Raw genomic sequence first — 22168 nt, 5'->3', positions numbered from 1 at the left:
TCGGCAGCCAGGATATTCGCACGGACAAGATTGCGGTATTTACCCATATCTTGACCAGCGGATATCCTGGAAACTCTTGCGCCTGATAAAAGCAGGCATAAGAGTTTTAAAACATACAAAAACATAATAAAATAAAATTAAAATAAAACATTTTATTGTTTAAAAACCCTGCCCACTATGGTAAGTTTATTTTAAACCATAATTAAACATTTTTTTTTAAAACATCGGAATTTTTTTTTCTAAGACCTTTATTAATTAAAATTAATAGAAATTAAAGTTATGTGAGGTGTTTTTTATTTATTATAATGGTGTTTTGTTTTTTCTCATTAATAGCAATGAGAACTCGTAGATCCAGAGTTCTCATTGCTGTTAATGAGAATGCGGTGGAATACTTTACCTGATTGGTTGTGCAATCACGTGACTGCACCTTCTGCGTCCGAACCTCAAGGACGGGAGCGTGCTTTGCAGTGCTCCCCACCGGAATCCCAGGCGCCTCCGGGACCGCCGGCTAAATTCATAAAAATTCTCTGGTCAGAGGGGTTCGTCCGAAAGAAGCCTCCGACCGGAATTTCAGGGTAAATAGTTTGAAATTAAAGAAAACATGTCTTTTGTTTAGAGGCCAGTTGAGGATAGTTGGGTTGTGTGTAGAAGACACCCATTAAGAGAATGAAGACCACATTTACTAATCTGTGTTATAAGAACGTAAGAAATAGGAGAAGGAGTAGGCCATTTGGCCTCTCGAGCCTGCTTTGCCATTCAATAAGATCATGGCTGATCTGATCCTGGCCTCGGCTCCACTTCCCTGTCCGCTCCCCATATCCCCTGACTCCCTTATCGTTCAAAAATCGTTTTATCTCCACCTTAAATCTATTCAATGACCTCTTAGTCGGAGATCCCTAGTTGTGGAACATGTTTTCCATTAAGAGCTTCTGTTTATTTCCAAGTGTCAGCAGTGGCTCATTTGGTAGCACTCCTGCCTCCGAGTGAGACTCCTGCCTCCGAGTGAGAAGATTGTGGGTTGAAGCCCTACTCCCGCAATTTGAGCACATAATCTTGGCTGACATTTCAATGCAGTACTGAGAGTACTGCACTATCAGAAGTGCAGTCTTTGGGGTGGATGTAAAAGATCCCACGGCACTATTTCGAAGAAGGGCAGAGGAATTCTCCCCAGAGTCCTTGTTAATATTTATCCCTCACAAACATTGCTGTTATTGGGACCTTGCTATGCACAAATTGGCTGCCATATTTCCTACATTACGCCATTCACTGCACTTCAAAAGTACTTTGTCTGTAAAGTGCTTTTGGACACCCTGAGATTGTGAAAAGCACTGTATAAATGGCATTCTTTCTTTCCATAGGACTGACACCGAAGCAGAGATTGATCTCGTCTGTCAAATTGCAAAACATTGCGGAGCTGACGACGCTGTCCCCTGCAACCACTGGGCTGCTGGGGGCAGAGGGTCTGTACGGCTGGCTGAGGCTGTCAGACGGGCTGCAGACCAGAAGAGTAGCTTAAAATACCTTTATGATCTAAAGGTGAGACTTCCTGTATGTTTTTTAGTTAGCCAAGTGTCAAAATGTTCCTGTGAAAGATGCAATAATTATAATAGCCAAAGTAATTAAGTGACAGTGGTGAGAAAATCAGCTACAAACTATTTACAGTTGCTTGAAATTAATTTGGTGCACAACAATGAGAACATAATGCAGGGGTGCCAAGGCTTTTGCCTTCATGGGCCATTTGGGTGTGCATCATGGAGTCTCATGGCCACATATAAAGTTAACTTCCATGGTTCTCGCTAAGTTGCAGGTATCCTAAGTTGCTGATACTAACTGGCCCGGCAGTACTGATTTAGGGTTCATTCACCAATGAGCCAATAGTGTTAAGCACAGCCCTCTCCAAACACCTAGGGGCCATGAAAGTCAGAGGGAGCCAACCAGCTGATATGAAATCTAATCATGAATACGACGCAGTTGCCTGGACTCCAAGGGGTGAGTAGCCAGGGCTCATGGGTTACATGTGGTCCACATAGCAGTTTGGATAAAAGACAGACAGACTTGCATTTATACAGTGCTTTTCACAACTTCAGGATATCCCAAAGCACTTTACAGCCAACAAAGTACCTTTTGAAGTGTAGTCCACATTGTAATGTCGGAAATGCAGCAGTCAATTTGTGCACAGCAAGGTCCCACAAACAGCAAAGAGATAACCAGATAATCTGTGATGTTGGTTGGGGGAAAAATATTGGCCAGGACACCAGGGAGAATTCCCTGGCTCCTCTTCGAAATAGTGCCATGAGATCTTTTATGTCCATCTGAGAGGGCAGACGCGGCCTCTGTTTAACATCTCATCCGAAAGCTGGCACCTCCGACAGTCTAGCACTCCTTCAGAACTGCACTAGTGTATCGGTCAGGATTATGGGCTCCAGTATCTTGAGTGGGACTTGAGCACGCAACCTTCTGACTCTGAGTCGGGAGCAAGAGAGCTTAAAGTTCTGAAGGATGGCAGGTCAACAATTGATGATTCCATTTCATTAATAAAATCGACCCTGTCACATTAACTCTTGATATAAGCTGTTTTGGATGTACTCCGTGCTATTGGGTGCTCTAGCAATAAATAGCTTCTGATGTTTTGAAGCACTTAATCCAAATGTTAGCTAATGATGCTGCAGGTAGACTGCAGTGTAGTTAAGTTCACTTGCAATTATCTGCAATAATCTCTGTTGATAATGTGATTGCATTGGATGAAGGATGCTGCAGTGTAAGTCTAGAATCCGACAGGCTTGATCACTACCTGTGTTAACTAGTTAATGTATAAAGTCCAGAGGAATCCGGGCTGTGTGGTAGCTTGAACTAAATGGATAATAAAAACTTGGTTTACATCAGCTGTCAGATGGGTAATGATATTTTGTCCAGTTTCAGCTCTCCAGACATAAAGGTATACTCCACCTCTCCGATCCTCTGACTCTGATCTCTTGTACATCCTCCTCCACCTCTCCCTTCGCCCTTACTTTAATGGTCTTGCCTTCAGCCGCCTAGGCCCAATGCTGTGGAATTCCTTCTCTAAGTCCCTCCACGTCTCTCTCCTTTAAGACCTTCCAAAAAACCCACTGCTGTAACTAAGCATTTGGCCACCCTTCCTAACATCTGCTTTATTTGACTACGTCTCTGTGAAGCACCTTAAGACGTTTGTTTTCATGTTAAACGTGCTAGTTGTTGTTAACTCACAGTAAGCGACGGAAACTAGGGTTTTCCTGAAAACAGAAAGTAATGAGTGGATTTTTAAAAATCCTCTAAATCCCAGCAGTGTTGGTCACGTACCTTTTGAAATTCAGATACATCTATGAATACAGCAGCAACAATTGTCATATCTTCTCATCTCAGTCTCGGGCTACACAAGGATTGGACTGTAGAAAAATGTCCTTGGGTTTCCGCACTGCATTTCTTAATTCAGTCATGGTTCTAAGTGTCATTGTTCTCCAGTACAATGGGCTGTGGGTGCCAGAGAATATTGATGCAGCTGTCCAGTGAGTTTATTGTATTTGACTCACTGGTTTTACATTAGCTTTTTGATTGGTGCAGAGATACAGCTTTTGTTCAAAATACAACCAGGCAATAGTTTAAAAAAGTTTATTGGAAAACTAATGGTGAAATCCTTTGTGGTTTTTATGCGAATATCGTTTTCATTGTCAGAATGAATAGATTTTTATCCGTGATGTAAGAACATGGCAATTCGAAACCTTAAGCTATTTTGATGTTCACAAGGAGTAAAGTAAAATTCTAATCAGTATGTGCACGCAATGACTCACTAGTTGAATAACTCTCTAGAACTAACGATTGTGGCTATACTGATTCATCCCAGACTCTGGCTGGGGGTTCTTGGTTTAAAGCTGCAGCTTTTTTAAACTTTTTGTGATCGGTGAAAATGCAGTCATAACATAAACTGAAAGCCGGACTGTAGCAAGCAAATCGCATTTGATGCAAAGTACTGTTGTTGCTGGAAGTCTAACCGCATTTATATAGCGCCTTTCATGACCACCAGGTGTCTCAAACCGCTTTGCAGCCAATGAATGTACAATGTAGTCACTGTTGTAATGTGGGAAACGCAGCAGCCAATTTCCACACAAGCAACTCCCACAATGTGATAACTATTAACAATTCCCTTGTGATATTGAGAAATAACCAATCCAGTTAAGTGAATAGCGTTCTGCACTGTTGCTGAAATATGACTCGCTGGTCTTTCTACAATTCAACAATTGTTGAACTTAGAAAGCCAATGGTGTATTCCTGGTGTGTGCAAGCTATGGTCTGCAAGCTATGACTATCTAGCCCTCTAAGCCCTGGAAACCCAGTTTCTATTAAACCTTGTATTTCTTACTCTTTGGTTTCTCCTGTTTGAATTTTACAGGCCTAGAGGTTTGGAAAAGGCAGGTCTCAATGTTGTGCCTAATCTGAACATAAGACCTGTTGGTATTAACAGCTTGAAACGTATCCAAAATAATGAGAACAATAATTTCAACATTATAGAAAAGAAAAGGCTGGTCAGGCAATACCTGAGGAAGGGTCTCGATACCTGAATTGTCAGCTGACTGGCTTCTGTTTCTCCACAGGTGCTGCCTGAGCAGCTGATTATTTCCCCTTTTTGTTCTCCATTTGACACCATGGCCTCGACTTTTACCAGATAGCGGCCGATGAACCCGGCAAGGTCGGGGACGTGGAGGTCCGGCCGACCTTAACGTCAGGGCCTCATATAAATAAAACTTCCCGGACTCCTGTCTGACACCAGGTCAGATCCTCTACATGGCCGAGAGGCAGGAGCGGGAATGGGAATGTGGCTGCAGCAGGCTGCAGCCGGGATCACTGGGAACAAACCCAGCGGGGGGGGGGGGGGTTCCTCGCATCCCGGTGTCATCGGGGAGAGGCCTTGGGATTCTCTTTGCGCAATCGGTGGTTGGGGATTCCTGTTTCACTTTGGGGTGGGTGGGAGGGGCAGCGTTGGGGAGGCCCAAGGACTCCTTCAGAGGCCTGGGACGCACACTCCTGCTCCTGGCCTACAAGGGGCTCAAGGAGAAGGTAATTTTAAAAACATATCTTGTTAATCTCTTCTGACCAATCTGTTCCTCCCGGCATAGTTTTGCAGCAAACAACACGGGACTCTTCCTGCTGAATAATATGTCGTGGCATAATGAAATCATTGGGCCGCGACTCCTGTGTGGAGGAGGAACGAATGCATAAATTGCAACAGTTATACATCCCTTTCTGGCGTAAAAACACAAAAGGAAAAGTGGCCCAACGTGGCTAACAAAAGAAATTAAGGATAGTAATACATCCAAAGAGGAGTTATACAAAGTTGCCAGAAAAAGTAGCAAGCCTGAGGATTGGGGAGCAGTTTAGAATTCAGCAAAAAAGGACCAAGAGATTGATTTAAGAGGAGAAAAAAAGAGCACGAGAGTAAACTTGCAAGGAACATAAAAACCGACTGCAAAAGTTTCTACAAGTACGTAAAAAGAAAACGATTAGTGGACAAATGTAGGTCCTATACAGACAGAAATGGGAGAATTTGTAATGGGGAACAAGGAAATGGCAGAACAATTAAATAAATACTTTGGTTCTGTCTTCACGGAAGAGGACACAAATAATGTCCCAGAAATGCTAGGGAACCAAGGATCCAGTGAGCAAGAGGAATTAAAGGAAATGATTATTAGTAAGAAAATAGTGCTGGAGAAACTAATGGGACTGAATGCCGATAAATCCCCAGGGCCTGATGATCTGCATCCCAGTGTACTAAAAGAGGTAGCCATGAAAATAGTGGATGCATTGATTGTCATCATCCAAAATTCGATAGATTATGGAACAGTTCCTGCAGATTTGAGGATGGCAAATGTAACCCCACTATTTAAAAAAGGAGGGAGAGAGAAAACTGGGAATCAAAGACCGGTTAGTCTAACATCAGTAGTAGGGAAAATGCTAGAGTCTTATTATAAAAGATATGATAACGGCACACTTAGATAATATCAATGGGATTAAACAAAGTCAACAAGGATTTATGGAAGGAAAATCATGTTTGACAAATTTACTGGAGTTTTTTGAGGATGTAACTGATAGAATAGATAAGGGAGAACCAGTGGATGTAGTGTATTTGGATTTTCAGAAGGCCTTTGATAAAGTCCCAAATAAGAGGTTAGTGTGCAAAATTAAAGCACATGGGATTGTGGGTAATGGATTGAAAATTGGTTAACTGACAGGAAAAAGAGTAGGAATAAACAGGTCTTTTTTGGGGTGGCGGAGTGTGACTAGAGGGGTACCACAGGGATCAGTGCTTGGGCCCCAGCTATTCACTATATATATACAAATGATTTGGATGAGGAAACCAAATGTAATATTTCCAAGTTTGCTGACGACACAAAACAAGGTGGGATTGTGAGTTGTGAGGAGGATGCAAAGACGCTGCAAGGCGATTTAGATGGGTTGAGTGAGTGGGAAAACACATGGCAGATGCAGTATAACGTGCATAAATGTGAAGTTATCCACTTCGGTAGGAAAACCATAAGGACAAAGTATTATTTAAATGGTGATGGCTTGAAGTGTCGATGTACAGAGGGACCTGGATGTCCTTGTACACCAGTCACTGAAAGCAAACATGCAGGTGCAGCAAGCAGTTAGGAAGGCAAATGGTATGTTGGCCTTCATTACAAGAAGATTTGAGTACAGGAGCAAGGATGTCTTACTACAGTTATACAGGGTCTTGGTGAGACCGCGCCTGGAGTATTGTGTGCAGTTTTGGTCTCCTTACCCAAGAATGGATATACTTGCCATAGAGGGAGTGCAGCGAAGCTTCAGCAGACTGATTCCTGGGATGGTAGGACTGTTGTATGAACATAAGAACATAAGAATTAGGAACAGGAGTAGGCCATCTAGCCCCTCGAGCCTGCTCCGCCATTCAAAAAGATCATAGCTGATCTGGCCGTGGACTCAGCTCCACTTACCCGCCCGCTCCCCGTAACCCTTAATTCCCTTATTGGTTAAAAATCTATCTATCTGTGATTTGAATACATTCAATGAGCTAGCCTCAACTGCTTCCTTGGGCAGAGAATTCCACAGATTCACAACCCTCTGGGAGAAGAAATTCCTTCTCAACTCGGTTTTAAATTGGCTCCCCCATATTTTGAGGCTGTGCCCCCTAGTTCTAGTCTTCCTGACCAGTGGAAACAACCTCTCTGGCTCTATCTTGTCTATTCCTTTCATTATTTTAAATGTTTCTATGAGATCACCCCTCATCCTTTGAACTCCAATGAGTAAAGATCCAGTCTACTCAATCTATCATCATAAGGTAACCCCCTCATCTCCGGAATCAGCCTCGTGAATCGTCTCTGTAACCCTCCAAGGCTAGTATATCCTTCCTTAAGTAAGGTGACCAAAACTGAATGCAGTACTCCAGGTGCAGCCTCACCAATACCCAGTACAGTTGCAGCAAGACCTCCCTGCTTTTGTACTCCATCCCTCTCGCAATGAAGGCCAACATTCCATTCGCCTTCCTGATTACCTGCTGCACCTGCAAACTAACTTTTTGGGATTCATGCACAAGGACCCCCAGGTCCCTCTGCACCGCAGCATGTTGTAATTTCTCCCCATTCAAATAATATTCCCTTTTACTGTTTTTTTTTTTTCCCCCAAGGTGGATGACCTCACATTTTCCAACATTGTATTCCATCTGGCAAACCTTAGCCCATTCGCTTAATCTCTCTAAATCTCTCTGCAGCCTCTCTGTGTCCTCCACACAACCCGCTTTCCCACTAATTTTTGTGTCATCTGCAAATTTTGTTACACTACACTCTGTCCCCTCTTCCAGGTCATCTATGTATATTGTAAACAGTTGTGGTCCCAGCACCGATCCCTGTGGCACAACACTAACCACTGATTTCCAACCCGAAAAGGACCCATTTATCCCGACTCTCTGCTTTCTGTTAGCCAGCCAAATGCTAATACATTTCCTCTGACTCTGCGTACCTTTATCTTCTGCAGTAACCTTTTGTGTGGCACCTTATCGAATGCCTTTTGGAAATGTAAATACACCACATCCATCGGTACACCTCTATCCACCATGCTCGTTATATCCTCAAAGAATTCCAATAAATTAGTTAAACATGATTTCCCCTTCATGAATTCATGTTGCGTCTGCTTGATTGCACTATTCCTATCTAGATGTCCCGCTATTTCTTCCTTAATGATAGCTTCAAGCATTTTCCCCACTACAGATGTTAAACTAACCGGCCTATAGTTACCTGCCTTTTGTCTGCCCCCTTTTTTAAACCGAGGTGTTACATTAGCTGCTTTCCAATCCGCTGGTACCTCCCCAGAGTCCAGAGAATTTTGGTAGATTATAACGAATGCATCTGCTATAACTTCTGCCATCTCTTTTAATACCCTGGGATGCATTTCATCAGGACCAGGGGACTTGTCTACCTTGAGTCCCATTAGCCTGTCCAGCACTACCCACTAGTGATAGTGATTGTCTCAAGGTCCTCCCTTCCCACATTCCTGTGACCAGCAATTTTTGGCATGGTTTTTGTGTCTTCCACTGTGAAGCAAAATAATTGTTTAAGGTCTCAGCCATTTCCACATTTCCCATTATTAAATCCCCCTTCTCATCTTCTAAGGGACCAACATTTACTTTAGTCATTCTCTTCCGTTTTATATATCGGTAAAAGCTTTTACTATCTGTTTTTATGTTTTGCGCAAGTTTACTTTCGTAATCTATCTTTCCTTTCTTTATTGCTTTCTTAGTCATTCTTTGCTGTCGTTTAAAATTTTCCCACTCTTCTATTTTCCCACTAACCTTGGCCACCTTATATGCATTGGTTTTTAATTTGATACTCTCCTTTATTTCCTTGGTTATCCACGGCTGGTTATCTCTTCTCTTACTACCCTTCTTTTTCACTGGATTATATTTTTGTTGAGCACTATGAAAGAGCTCCTTAAAAGTCCTCCACTGTTCCTCAATTGTGCCACCGTTTAGTCTGTGTTCCCAGTCTACTTTAGCTAACTCTGCCCTCATCCCACTGTAGTCCCCTTTGTTTGAGGAGAGATTGGGTCGACTAGGCCTGTATTCACTAGAGTTTAGAAGAATGAGAGGGGATCTCATTGAAAAGTATAAAATTCTGACTGGGTTGGATAGACTGGATGCGGGGAGGATGTTTCCCCTGGCTGGAAAGTCTAGAACAAGGGGTCACAGTCTCAGGATACGGAGTAGGAAATTTAGGACCGAGAGGAGGAGAAATGTTTTCACTCAGAGGGTGGTGAACCTGTGGAATTCTCTACCGTAGAAGGCTGTGGAGGCCAAGTCACTGAATATATTTAAGAGGAAGATAGATAGATTTTTAGAAACAAAAGGCATCAAGAGGTTTGGGGAAAAAGCGGGAATATGGTGGAGATGGAGGATCAGTCATGATATTGAATGGCGGTGTCGACTCGAAAGGCCGAACAGTCTACTACTGCTCCTATTTTCTATGTTTCTAGGCACCTGCCCGCTTTAAGCAAGAGCCTCATCCAGAACCTGAATTGCTGCCGTTAACACTAACAGCAATGTGATTATGACCAGATCATCTGCTTTAATGATGTCGGTTGGTTGAGGAGATCAGGGAGAGCTCCCCTGCTCTTCGAAATAGTACCATGGGATCTTTTACATCCACCTGAGCGCAGTCAGGGCTTCGGCTTAACGTCTCATCTGAAAGACAGCACCTCCGACAGTGTAGCACTCTCTCGGCACTGCACTGCATTCAGCCTGGATTATGAGCTCCAGTCTCTGGCGTGGGATTTGAAGCCACGACTTTCTGACTCTCAGGCGAGTGTGCTACCCACTGAGCCACGGCTGACAAACAATGGGTTGATGAATGACAACTGTGTCTCTGTTATAAATATGCACGTACAGTGTCTACAATGGCACGGGTCTATTGCATTGAGAATAATTGTGGATATGGACTGCAGCCAAGAGAGTAAAGGTACAAGGTCTTTAAATAAACTGAAAATGCTGTAGTATCATCCTGGGAAAAATGAGCGCTGGCTATTTCATGCAGCTCCTAAAGGCCTGAAAAATGAGGTGCTCAGACAAGCCAGGACATATCCTATCAACACTCCAGCACTTTGACAGGACCCAGATAGAGTACATGGCAAGGTTGGGCTGAGCTTCTCTGCCAATTGGATAGAGCAGGGGTGGGGTGGGGTATGAGGGCGAATATGGTAAGAAATATTTGGGGAGGAGACGGTGTAAACCAAAGTGGTAGAAAAGCTGATAATTTTTTATTTGTTATGGTCAGAATGTTTTTTAAAATCAAGTTAACCTGTAAATTAACCAAACAAAAAATGTTTTGATATTTATTTAACCCTTCTCGGGGAGCGGGGGAATGCAATCACTCTCAAAGGCAGAAACTGGGGCTCTGGATAGAAAATAAAGACCCAGGGACTGAGCAAAAGAAAGACTTGCATTTCTGTAGTGCCTTTAACAACTTCAGGACATCCCAAAATGCTGTACAGTCAATGATATACTTTTGAAGTACATGAATGTAGGAAACATAGTGACCAATTTGAGCACTACAAGTTCCCACAAACATCAATGAGGTAATGACCAGATATTCTGTTTTAGTGATGTTGATTGAGGGATAAATATTGGCCAGAACTCCCCTGCTCCTCCTCTTCAGAATAGTGCCGTGAGATCTTTTATGTCCACCTGAGAGAGCAGACGGGGCCTCGGTTTAACTATCTGAAAGATGGCACCACCAACAGTGCAGCATTCCCTCAGTACTGCACTGGGGTGTCTGCTCTCTCAGATGACACAATTTTAAGAGCATGGGAGTTCTCTCCAGAGCCCTGACCAATATTTATCCCTCAACCAACATCACCAAAGCAAACATTGTTTGTGGGGCTTTGCTGTATGCAAATTGGCACAGCGACTACATTTCAAAAGCTGTAAAGCGCTTTGGGACGTCCTAATGTCGTGAAAGGTTCTATAGAAATGCAAGTTTTTTTTAGAATGTGGTGAGAACTGTCAAGCCGAGTCTGTTTTTCCCCCTCTGCTCTGTCTCCAGTGTTTGACGCTCTCGCTTGTGTTTAAGTGATCAGAACTGGGTCCAGTACTGCACGTGCAGTCTGACCAGGGCCCAGTACAGTGTGATCATGACTTCCTCCGACTTGTATTTTTTTTTGGCAATGGCCTTTCAGCATCCTATTGGGCTTTGATAAATAGTGCTTCCTAGTTTATCTGGTTTCCTCCCCAGGTTTGTCGCTGACCTCGGCCTTGACCTCTTTACTTTGGTTTCTCAATTTACAAAATAGGAATCACCACTCCTCCCAAAAAAATGATAGTGATTAAAAATAAAAGTCCAGACTCAAAAGAAGTTTTTAGTATTCTTTTGTGTATTCCACGTTTTTAATCATTTCTGAGGCCTTATGGATTTTTCAAACCAATTGTAGAATTAGTTTGTGCACTAAAATGTAAGATTATTTACTTAATGAGCAGTCAGAAGTACCATAGCCTCAACCTTCACATGAAGGCAAAAGTATCTGTCCTGTTATAATTCTTTTCACCGTCTCTGGAAATTCTCATCAGCCTGTTCCATAAGGATTTAAAATATAACCAGCCAAGTAGATATTTTTTTTTTTAATATTGAAGATTATTTATTGATTCTGAAAACATTATCGAACATTAAGCTGAGCCAACTTTAACAGCAATAGATAGACTGGTGAAAGTAGACAGACACATGGCAGATGTAATTTGACACAGAAGTGTGAAGTGATAAATTTTGGAAGGAAGGATGAGGAGAGGCTATATAAACTAAGGGAGTAACTATTTGCAGTGCGTTTTTTCTGCACATGTATCCGTCAAGCTCCGCCCCCCCTCCCCCCCCATGCCTCCCTGCTGGACCGGAAGTGCGACCCCATTCTCATTCCACACGATCGAGAGCGGCGGTGGGCAGAGAAGTGTCGGGAGGCCAAGATAGGGGTGGAAGAGAGAGAGAGACGGACTGGGGAGGGAGAAGGAGACTGGGGAGGGGAGCAAGAGGGAGATTGAGAAAGGAGAGGGAGACTGGGGAGGGAGAGAGTCTAGCGGGGGGGAATCGGAGGGGAGAGAGGGAACTCGGAAGACTGATCACATTCTTCCAACTCCCTACAAGGGACATTGTTGGAGTGGATGAAATCCAGACGTCACGACGTTGTCACTATTCACTTCATACCCAATAAACCTGTTAACAATCCGTACACAATGCCCCATCTATGGTTGGATTGGTGGTGGTGGGGAGTGGGGTGGGGGAGCCACTTGCGCAGATGTAAGGAGGGACTTTGGCTGGGGGAGGGATGTATTTGGACTGAGGTAAGGCACTTTGGCTGGGGGAGGCATGCACTTGGACTGGGGTAATGGCACTTTGGCTGGCCCTTATTGTCTTCTGGGGAGCTCTGTTCTCTGTCGCTCAGGAAGTCAAAATGGATCGAGTTACAATTTGCAAAGTCAGTGAGACCTTGGGATGGGCGGTTCCAGTTACATATTCCTGTGAAACTTCAGGGTGTGGCTTATCCTCCAAGGGGACCAATCATAGACAAAAGGTGGAGCATGGTGATCATTTTTACAGTACAAATAAGCACATCCATAAACTAAATGATACAATTTTAAAGGGGGTTGCAAGAACACAGAGACCTCTGGGTGTACATACACAAATCTTTGAAGATGGCAGGACAAGCTGTTAAAAAAACTTATGGGTTCCTTGGCTTTATAAATAAAGGCATAGAGTACAAAAGCAAGGAAGTTATGCTAAATCTTTATAAATCACAGGTTTGGCCTCAGCTGGTGTATTGTGTCCAATTCTGGGCACCGCGCTTTAGGAAGGATGCCAAGGCCTTGGAGAGGGTGTAGAGGAGATTGACCAGAATGGCATCAGGTATGAGGGACTTCAGTTATGTGGAGAGACTGGAGAAGCTGGGGTTGTTCTCCTTGGAGCAGAGAAGGTTAAGGGAAGTGTTTAAAATTGAGACGGGTTTTAACAGAATAAATAGGGAGAAACTATTTCCACTGGCAGAAGGGCCAGTGACTAGACACAGATTTAAAGTAATTGGCAAAAAAGCCAGAGGGAAGATGATAAGATTTTTTTTCACTCAGCGGGTTATGATGATCTGGAATGCTTTGCCTGAAAGGGTGGAAGCAGATTCAGTAGTAACTTTCAAAAGGGAACTGGAAATATACTTAAAAAGGAAATATTTACATGGCTATGGGGGAAGAGCTGGCACAGGGAAGATGGGCAATAGGCCAACTTCTGTGCTGTATGATTCTATGAAAACATTGTTGAACTTTAAGTTAAGCAAACTTTAATTACAATATTAAAGTGGGATATTAAAGGGTATGGAGAGTGAGCAGGAGAGTGGGATTAGACTGGGTGGGATATTAAAGGGTATAGGGAGTGAGCAGGAGAGTGGGATTAGACTGGGTGGGATATTAAAGGGTATGGGGAGTGAGCAGGAGAGTGGGGTTAGACTGGGTGGGATATTAAAGGGTATGGGGAGTGAGCAGGAGAGTGGGGTTAGACTGGGTGGGATATTAAAGGGTATGGGGAGTGAGCAGGAGAGTGGGGTTATACTGGGTGGGATATTAAAGGATATGGGGAGTGAGCAGGAGAGGGATTAGACTGGGTGGGATATTAAAGGATATGGGGAGTGAGCAGGAGAGTGGGATTAGACTGGGTGGGATATTGGAAGGTACGGGGAGTGATCAGGAGAGAGTTGAGATTGGGTGGGATACTGAAGGATATGGGGAATGATCAGGAGAGTAGGATCAGAATGTGTTGCTCTTGGAATAGCAGGCTTGATGGGCGGAATGTTCTGTTTCTATGCTGGAACCTTGTGATTCTGATGTACAAGAATGATCGGTATGCCAGTAGTGTTAACATGGGAAATGAGGGGCGGGGGGCTGCTATCTGTTGTGTTTAGCCTTTATTTTGCTGCATGAACTGTAACATTGTTGAATGCAATCTTTGTTTAAGGGTTAATACAATGATAGTCTACCAGTCATAGTTCAGTCATTTCTTTGCACAAAAAATTGAATTATCCAAATATTCCAGTTAGTCAACCCAATTATAAAGGCAATGTTTCATTTATTAAAAAAAAACAATGTGATTATCCAGGGAACGGAATGTATCCCTGTTATAAATTATATATAAGACCCACCGAATCCACATTGATCCAATTTTTTCTTTAGCTCTGCCCCCTTTGTAAAGTTTGAAATATGTTTACTTTCAATATAGAATACAAGAGCAGGGGGGGGTGCGGTTATGCTTGAACTGTATAAAACACTGGTTAGGCCACAGCTGGAATACTGCATGTAGTTCTGGTCACCGCATTACAGGAAGGACGTGATTGCACTGGAGAGGGCACAAAGGAGATTTACGAGGATGTTGTCGGGAGTGGAGAATCTTGGCTATGAGGACAGATTGGATGGGCTGGATTTGCTTTCTTTGAAACAGAGGAGGCTGAGGGGAGACCTCATTGAGGTGTATAAAATGATGAGGGGCCTAGATATAGTGGATAGAAAGGGCCTATTTCTCTTAGCAGAGGGGTCAATAACCAGGGGGCATAAATTTAAAGTAATTGGTTGAAGGTTTAGAGGGGATTTGAGGGGAAATTTCTTCAGAGGGTTGTGGGGTCTGGAGCTCACTGCCTGAAAGGGTGGTAGAGGCAGAAACCCTCACCATATTTAAAAAGTACTTGGATATGCATATGAAGTGCTGCAACCTGCAGGGCTACGGACCTAGAGCTGGAAAGTGGGATTAGGTTGGGTAGTCTCTTCTTGGCTGGCACGGACACAATGGGCCAAAATGGCCTCCTTCCGTGCTGTAAGTTTCTATGATCTATATGTGCTATGGCGAACACACCAATTGTTAGGCAAAAAGAGTTAACAGTTCAAGAAGTTTTATTGATTGGTGGTCAATAGCTAAAGCAAGATGCTCACTTTGGCCTGATTAAAATAATAATGGAGATACCATCCTGTGATGAACTGTGAACAGACTAAGTCGTAGCACTCTTGCTTCTGAGTCAGAAGGTTGTTGGTTCAAGTTTCACTCCGGGGACTTGAGCACATTATCCAGGTTGACGCTTGCCATTCGCAACTCCTCAGAGTAATTAGGCAGTCCATGGCCGCATGCAGCAAGACCTGGATGACAATCAGGCTTGGGCTGATAAGTGGCAAGTAACATTCGTGCCAGACAATTACTATCTCCACAAGCGAAAGTATAACCACCGCCCCTTGACATTCTACGGCATTGCCATCGCCAAATCCCTCACCATCAACATCCTGGGGGTCATCATTGAACAAAAACTTAACTGGACCAGCCACATAAATAATGTGACAAGAAGAGCAGGTCAGAGGCTGGGTATTCTGCGACGAGTGTCTCGTCTCTTGACTCCCCAAAGCCTTTCCACCATCTACAAGGCACAAGTCAGGAGTGTGATGGAATACTCTCCACTTGCCTGGGTGAGTGCAGCTCTAACAACTCAAGAAGCTCGACACCATCCAGGACAAAGCAGCCCGCTTGGTTGGCACCCCGTTCACTACCTTCAGTATTCACTCCCTCCACCACCGGTGCACCGTGGCTACAGTGTGCACCATCTACAAGATGCACTGCAGCAACTCGCCAAGGTTTCTTCGGCAGCACCTCCCAAACCTGTGACCTCTACCACCGAGAAGGCCAAGGGAGCAGGCATATGGGAATAGCACCACGTCCAAATTCCCCTCCAAGTCACACACCATCCTGACTTGGAAATATATTGCCGTTCCTTCATCGTCGCTGGGCCAAAATCCTGGAACTCCCTCGTTAACACCACACAGACTGGATCATCACCACCTTCTTGAGGGCAATTACTGCTGGCCTTGCCAGCGACGCCCATAACCCATGAACTAATAAAATAAAACTCCACTGCAGTACTGAGGAGTGCTGCACTGTTGGAAGTGCTGTCTTTCGGATAAGATGTTATGTTCCCTCAGATGGACATAAAAGATCCCACAGCACTATTTTGTAGAAGAGCAGGGGAGTTCTCCCAGTGTCCCAGTCAATATCCCTCAACCAACATCATTAAAACAGATTATCTGGTCATTATCTTAGTGCTGTTTTTGGGATCTTGCTGTGTGCAAATTGGCTACCACATTTCCTACATTACAACAGTGACTACACTTCAAAAGTACCTCATTGGCTGTAAAACATTTTGGGATGTCCTGAGGTCATAAAAGGCGCTATAAAAATGCAAATCTCTCTAACATACAAAAACACATAGTGAACTGACCTTAAAAACTGATTGTTCCAATTTTTAAGAACCACACTGCTATTGAGAGTAGGAGGAGAGCTGAAAATCCCAGCTCACTGCTGGGTGACATGGTGATTCCAGACAAGTGGCAACTGCAAACTGTGGCAAGAATAGAATCTGAATTGGAGCTGCAAGGATAGCGAAGCTGTCAGGGAGCAGCTATTAATAATGTCAACAGGCATCTTCTCAATCGCTACTGTACGTCGGGTCAGTGTTATCGACTGGGGAAGTATTCGAGTTATGTTAGTGGGGATGTGTGAATAATAACCTTGGACACTGGCTCTGCATTGTGAGGATTCATTGGCTTGGGGCCAGCCAGCCTCTGGGTCACCCAGTCTGGTGATGTAACCCTTTGCTCTCTTGGGAAGGCAAGAAGTATCCAGTATTGCTCTCTTGGGAAGGCAAGAAGCATCCAGTATGGGCTTGATGGGGTTTTTAGGTTTACTCCTATTCCCCCTCCGGTCCCAGCTGCCGCCGTCTCCTCCTGCAAACCAAAGGCATATGTAGGTGTACGTGCACAGTTCAGTGGTAGCATTCTATCCTTTGAGTCCGAAGGTCATAGGTTCAACTTCAACACTAGAGACTTGACACTCTCTGCAGTACTGAGGAAGTGCCGCACTGTTAGAAGTTCAGGCTTTCGGATGAGACGTTAAACTGAGGCCCTGTCTGCCCTCTCAGATGGACATTATAGATCCCATGGCACTATTTGAAGAGCAGAGGAGTTATCCCCGGTGTCCTGGCCAGTATTTATCTTCAAACAAATTATCTGGTAATTTATCACATTGCTGTTTATGGGACCTTGCTGTGTGCAAAATTGGCTGTCTCTATTCCTACATTGCAGCAGTGACTACACTTCGAAAGTACTTCATTGGTTGTAAAGTGCTTTGTGATGTGCTGAGGTTGTGAAAGGCTCCATCAATGCGTCTTTTTTAAAAAATTAATGTGGGCTAAGGAAAGTGACAATTTAATTAACTTAGCCTGGGACTAGGAGCAGTTTAGAAGTGCCCATGATAAACGTGTATACATACAGCTGTATTAAATGGATGGAGAAGTGATATATTTATACTTGTTATATATTGTTATGGCAAATAAAGAATGGTGTTCACTTTCAATTCCATTTAAATTTTAAAGTGCCTGAAACGTTTGCTGCCCTTCAGAATTGTGATGTGCTGTTGCTGTAATGACATCCAGTGGCCAGTGGTGGCAGCACTGTCGCTCGCCTGTTCTCGGTGCAGGTATTTGTAACCAGAACTTCCTGCTCCTGAATCCAGTCCGTTGAACCAAGTACAGGCTGGCTGATCAGGTTTTACTCCAGTTCATCCAAGTAGCCATTTCTCGCATCTCGGTAGTTCAATGTACTGTTCTCCCAAATCGCTCCTCACTCCATGTCTGAGAATTTGTGCAATGCATGTACACTCACTCACTTATATACACACACACATGCTCATACAGACTCACATGCATACTCACGCTGTTGAGGAGCTCGTGCTCTCCTACAAGCTCATGTGCCCATACACACCTTCGCGCACATACACACATTTATACACGTTCTCACTAACACTCATGCGCGCTGCCATTCATAAGTGCGCTCACAGAGTCTTGTACGCACTCTTTTGCACGCTTTCGGCTCATTCTGTCTATATATTTCTTTCTCTCTCTCTCTCTCTCTCTCTCTCTCTCTCTCTCTCTCTCTCTCTCTCTCTCTCTCTCTCTCTCTCACATTTACTTATTCAGTCTCATGCACTCTCTTCCCAAGTGTCATTAAGTAGCGATTAGCAGCAACCCTGAACAATTTGCCTTGAGGTATGAGCTCCACTTTCAGCCCTTATTACTACCACAGCCGAGAGCCACTAACTCTGTGTAGCAGAGCATCAAGCTCCAGATCTTTCGCGACCCCCAAAAACCGGGTGTATAATCCAATTCCCTTTTGAAAGTTGCTATTGAATCTGCTTCCACCACCCTTTCAGGCAGTGAATTCCAGATCATCACAACTTATCGCTCCTCTGGTTCTTGTCCTAATTATCTTAAATCTGTGTCCTCTGGTTATTGACCATCCCGCCAGTGCAAACAGTTTCTCTCTATTTACTATATTAAAACCCATCATAAGTTTGAAGACCTCGATTAAATATCCCCAGCTTCTCCAGTCTCCCCACATAACTGAAATTTCTCATTCCTGTTACCATTCTAGTAAATCTCCTTGGCATCCTCACCAAGGGCTTGACATTATTCCTAAAATGTGTTGCCCTTAATTGAATACAATACTCCAGCTGAGATCTAACCCAGTGATTTATAAAGGTTTAGCATAACTTCCTTGCTTTTGCACTCTTGTGCTTCTATTTATAAAGCCCAGGAGCCCATATGTTTTTTTTTAAAAAACAGCCTGTCGCCTTCAAGATTTGTGTATGTAAACCCTCGGGGGTCTCAGTTCCTGCACATCCTTCAAAATTGTACTATTTCATTTATATTGCCTCTCCTCCATCTTCCTACCAAAATGCCTCAATTTACAGTTCACTCTTTTCATTTTTCAGATGCCCATTGTGGAAAAGATTCGCACTATAGCACAGAAGATTTACGGGGCTGAGGATATAGAGCTGTCTCCCGAAGCCCAGTCCAAGGTGGATCTGTACGTCAGTCAGGTGAGAAATATTCAACGAGCAAGCAGCTTGCGAAGGCTCGGTTTAGTATTTGCTCTCACTGAGCAGAATTATTGGGAGCTCAGCCTATCGAGGAAGACATGCAAAAGAACCATCCATGAGTTGTAATCAAACTCGCATTCATACAGTGCCTTAATCCCAGAACAAAATTGGCATGAGGAGCTTCACAGAGGAGTGAAATGGGAACCGAGCTTAAATGGGGGAGTTGGGAGAAGTGAGCCAGAGAGAGGTGAGATCCAATAGGAGGCTTTTAATAGTACATTGGGAGGGGATCAGTTTCGGGAGCGAGTGTCGGAGAAGAGTGTTGCTGGGGACAGTGTCAATGTACAGTGGAGGGAGGGAGGGGGTGGGGGGACAGCTGGGGACAGTGTCACTGTACAGTGGAGGGAGGGGGTGGGGGGACAGCTGGGGACAGTGTCACTGTACAGTGGAGGGAGGGAGGGAGTGGGGGGACTGTCATTGTACAGTGGAGGGAGGAGGTGGGCAGGACAGCTGGAGTCAGTGTCACTGTACGAGGGAGGGAGTGGGGGGACAGCTGGGGACAATGTCATTGTACAATGGAGGGAGGGAGTGGGGGGACAGCTGGGGACAATGTCATTGTACAGTGGAAGGAGGGAGGGAGTGGGGGGACAGGTGGGGACAGTGTCACTGTACAATGGAGGGAGATGGTGGGCGGGACAGCTGGAGACAGTGTCACTACAAGGGAGGGAGTGTGGGAGACAGCTGGAGACACTGTCATTGTACAGAGGAGGGAGGGAGGGGGACAGCTGGGGACAGTGTCACTACAGGGGAGGGAGGGAGAATGTACTTTCAGCCCTTGACTGAGTAGAAAGAGGGGAAAATACCATTATCTCTCAGACCGTAAGGAAATAAACTGATGAGGGTAATGGGAGTTGTTTACCATATTTTCACAAATCGTGTCTAGACAGAGTTGTACATTAATTCCAATGAATGTTGAAGCTTTTAATCATCGTGGACACTTCAAAGGCATGCTAGAGAATAAATGGGGTTTCTTTTAAGTAAAAGCAGGACTTTATTCATTTTTACAGTGAGTTAAGATGACCTGGAATGCACTGTCTGACAGTTATTATTGAATCTGCTTCTACCGCCCTATCAAAAGGGGAATTGGATAAATATTTAAAGGGGGAAAATTTGCGTGGCTATGGGGAAAAAGCAGGGGAGCAGGACTAATTGAATCGCACTTTCAAAGAGCTGGCACGATGGGCCGAGTGGCCTCTTCCTGTGCTGAATGATTCTATGCACTGAGAGGTTATAACTATCAGGGAACATTGAACAGGCTGGGGCTATTTTCTCTAGAAAAAAAAAGCTGAGAGGTGACCTGATAGAGGTCTTTAAAATTATGAAGAGGTTTGATAGGGTAGACGTAAAGATGTTTTCACTTGTGATGGAAATCAAAACTAGAGGCCATAAATATAAGATAGTCAGTCATAAATCCAATAAAGAATTCTGGAGAAACTTTTTTACCCAGAGCGTGGTTAGTTAGAATGTGGAATGTGCTACCACATGGGGTGGTTGATGTGAAAAGCATAGATGCATTAAAGGGGAAGCTAGATAAACACATGAGGGAGATAGGAATAGAGGGTTATGCAGATATGGTTAGATGAAGTAAAGTGGGAGGAGGCTCGTGTGGAGCATAAACACTGGTATAGGCCAAATGGCTTGTTTCTATGCTGTACATTCTGTCACTGGTAAGAATTTTATTTAAGAAATTTATGCTTGGAGGGTTGCAGCTCATCTCGAACTGCTCCGTAACTGTTTGACAGAAATGAGTGATGCATTTTTCTGACAGAATGGATGACTGACCGTTTTTGTAAATGATGTGAATGTTTGATCTGCCCTTTGGTCTGTGTGGTCCAGGTTAGCCAGTCGGAGTACGTTCGGTGTAGTTTACACCTGTGTCTGCTTTGTTGATGTGTTCAGTTACCAGAGCTTTTCTCCTTCTGGCGCAGGGCTACGGAGAGCTGCCGATCTGCATGGCAAAGACCCATCTGTCGCTATCGCATCAACCTGAGCGCAAGGGAGTTCCCAGCGGCTTTATTCTGCCAGTCCGAGATGTGCGTGCCAGTATTGGGGCAGGCTTTATCTACCCGTTGGTGGGCACGGTAGGTAACCATCGCCCAAAATGTGTGGCGGTTGCAACAGGCCGAAAATGTGTAAATCCATCACCACGGGTTGGCTGGTATTTCATTCTTCTCTGGAGGGGAACAAGATTTCACCTCTTTTTGAGATCACTGGCAAAGGGACCCGAGGGAAAATAACTTCTTATGGGATGACCAGAGGTTGTGAAAGGTGTTAAATAAATGCAAGTTCTTCCTTTCTTACTACAAAGAATTAATCTCCTTGCTCCCAACAATGTAGTAATGTTTGCCCATTTGTTGGGATGATACCAGGGATGGGGAGAAGCTTGGATTATTCTTCTCCTTCAAACAGAGGCAGTAAAGGGGACATTTAATTGAAGTGCTCATAATTATATGGGATATTGATCGAGTAAATAAGGGAGAAACTATTTCCATTGGCAGGAAGGTCAGTAACCATGGGACCCGAGGGGAGATGAGTATTGTTTTTACGCAGCGAGTTGTCGTGATCTGGAATGCACTGCCTGAAGGGGTGGTGGAAGCAGATCCAATGATAACTCTCAAAAGGGAATTGGATAAATACTTGATGGGGATGGGGGGGGGGGGGTGGGAAATTATCAGGGCTATGGGGAAAGGACAAGGGAGTGAGACTAAGTGGATAGCTCTTTCAACAATTCATCACAGGCACAATGGGCCGAATGGCCTCCCTTGCTGTTTGATTCCAAGAAAGGGGTGCTTTAACCCTTTGAGTCCTCCGCACCAAGCAATATGTAATATGTAAACGAGATGTTCATTCTTCCAGAAAGAAAGAACTTGCACTTTTCACAATCTCAGCACATTCCAAAGCGTTTTATAGCCAATGAAGTACATTTTGAAGAGTAGTCACTGTTGTAATGTAGAAAACACAGCAGCCAATTTGCGCACAGCAAGCTCCTGCAAACAGCATTATCTTTCATTGATGTTGGTTAAGGGATAAATATTGGCCAGGACACCGGGGAGAACTCTCCTGCTTTTCTTCAGAATAGTGCCATGGGTTATGTTTTGCCCACCCAAGGAATGGTTCATCCAAAAGACGGCACCAGGAAT

General features: G+C 44.1%; 1 protein-coding gene across 1 annotated transcript in view; it reads left to right on the top strand.

The window, feature by feature from the left end:
- Positions 1–22168, top strand: part of mthfd1l (methylenetetrahydrofolate dehydrogenase (NADP+ dependent) 1 like) — a 203964-nt gene that overhangs the window by 116996 nt on the left and 64800 nt on the right. The window contains exons 24-26 of the mRNA XM_070891004.1: positions 1359–1536; positions 18861–18968; positions 20957–21109. Of these exons, the coding sequence (XP_070747105.1) occupies positions 1359–1536; positions 18861–18968; positions 20957–21109 (439 nt within the window). The remainder of the gene's footprint in view (positions 1–1358; positions 1537–18860; positions 18969–20956; positions 21110–22168) is intronic.

The sequence above is a fragment of the Pristiophorus japonicus genome, chromosome 9 (assembly GCF_044704955.1).
Source record: "Pristiophorus japonicus isolate sPriJap1 chromosome 9, sPriJap1.hap1, whole genome shotgun sequence".
In the NCBI taxonomy this organism is placed as follows: Eukaryota; Metazoa; Chordata; class Chondrichthyes; family Pristiophoridae; genus Pristiophorus; species Pristiophorus japonicus.
Note: the sequence above shows the minus strand (reverse complement) of the source record. Positions and strands in the feature narration are given on the sequence as shown.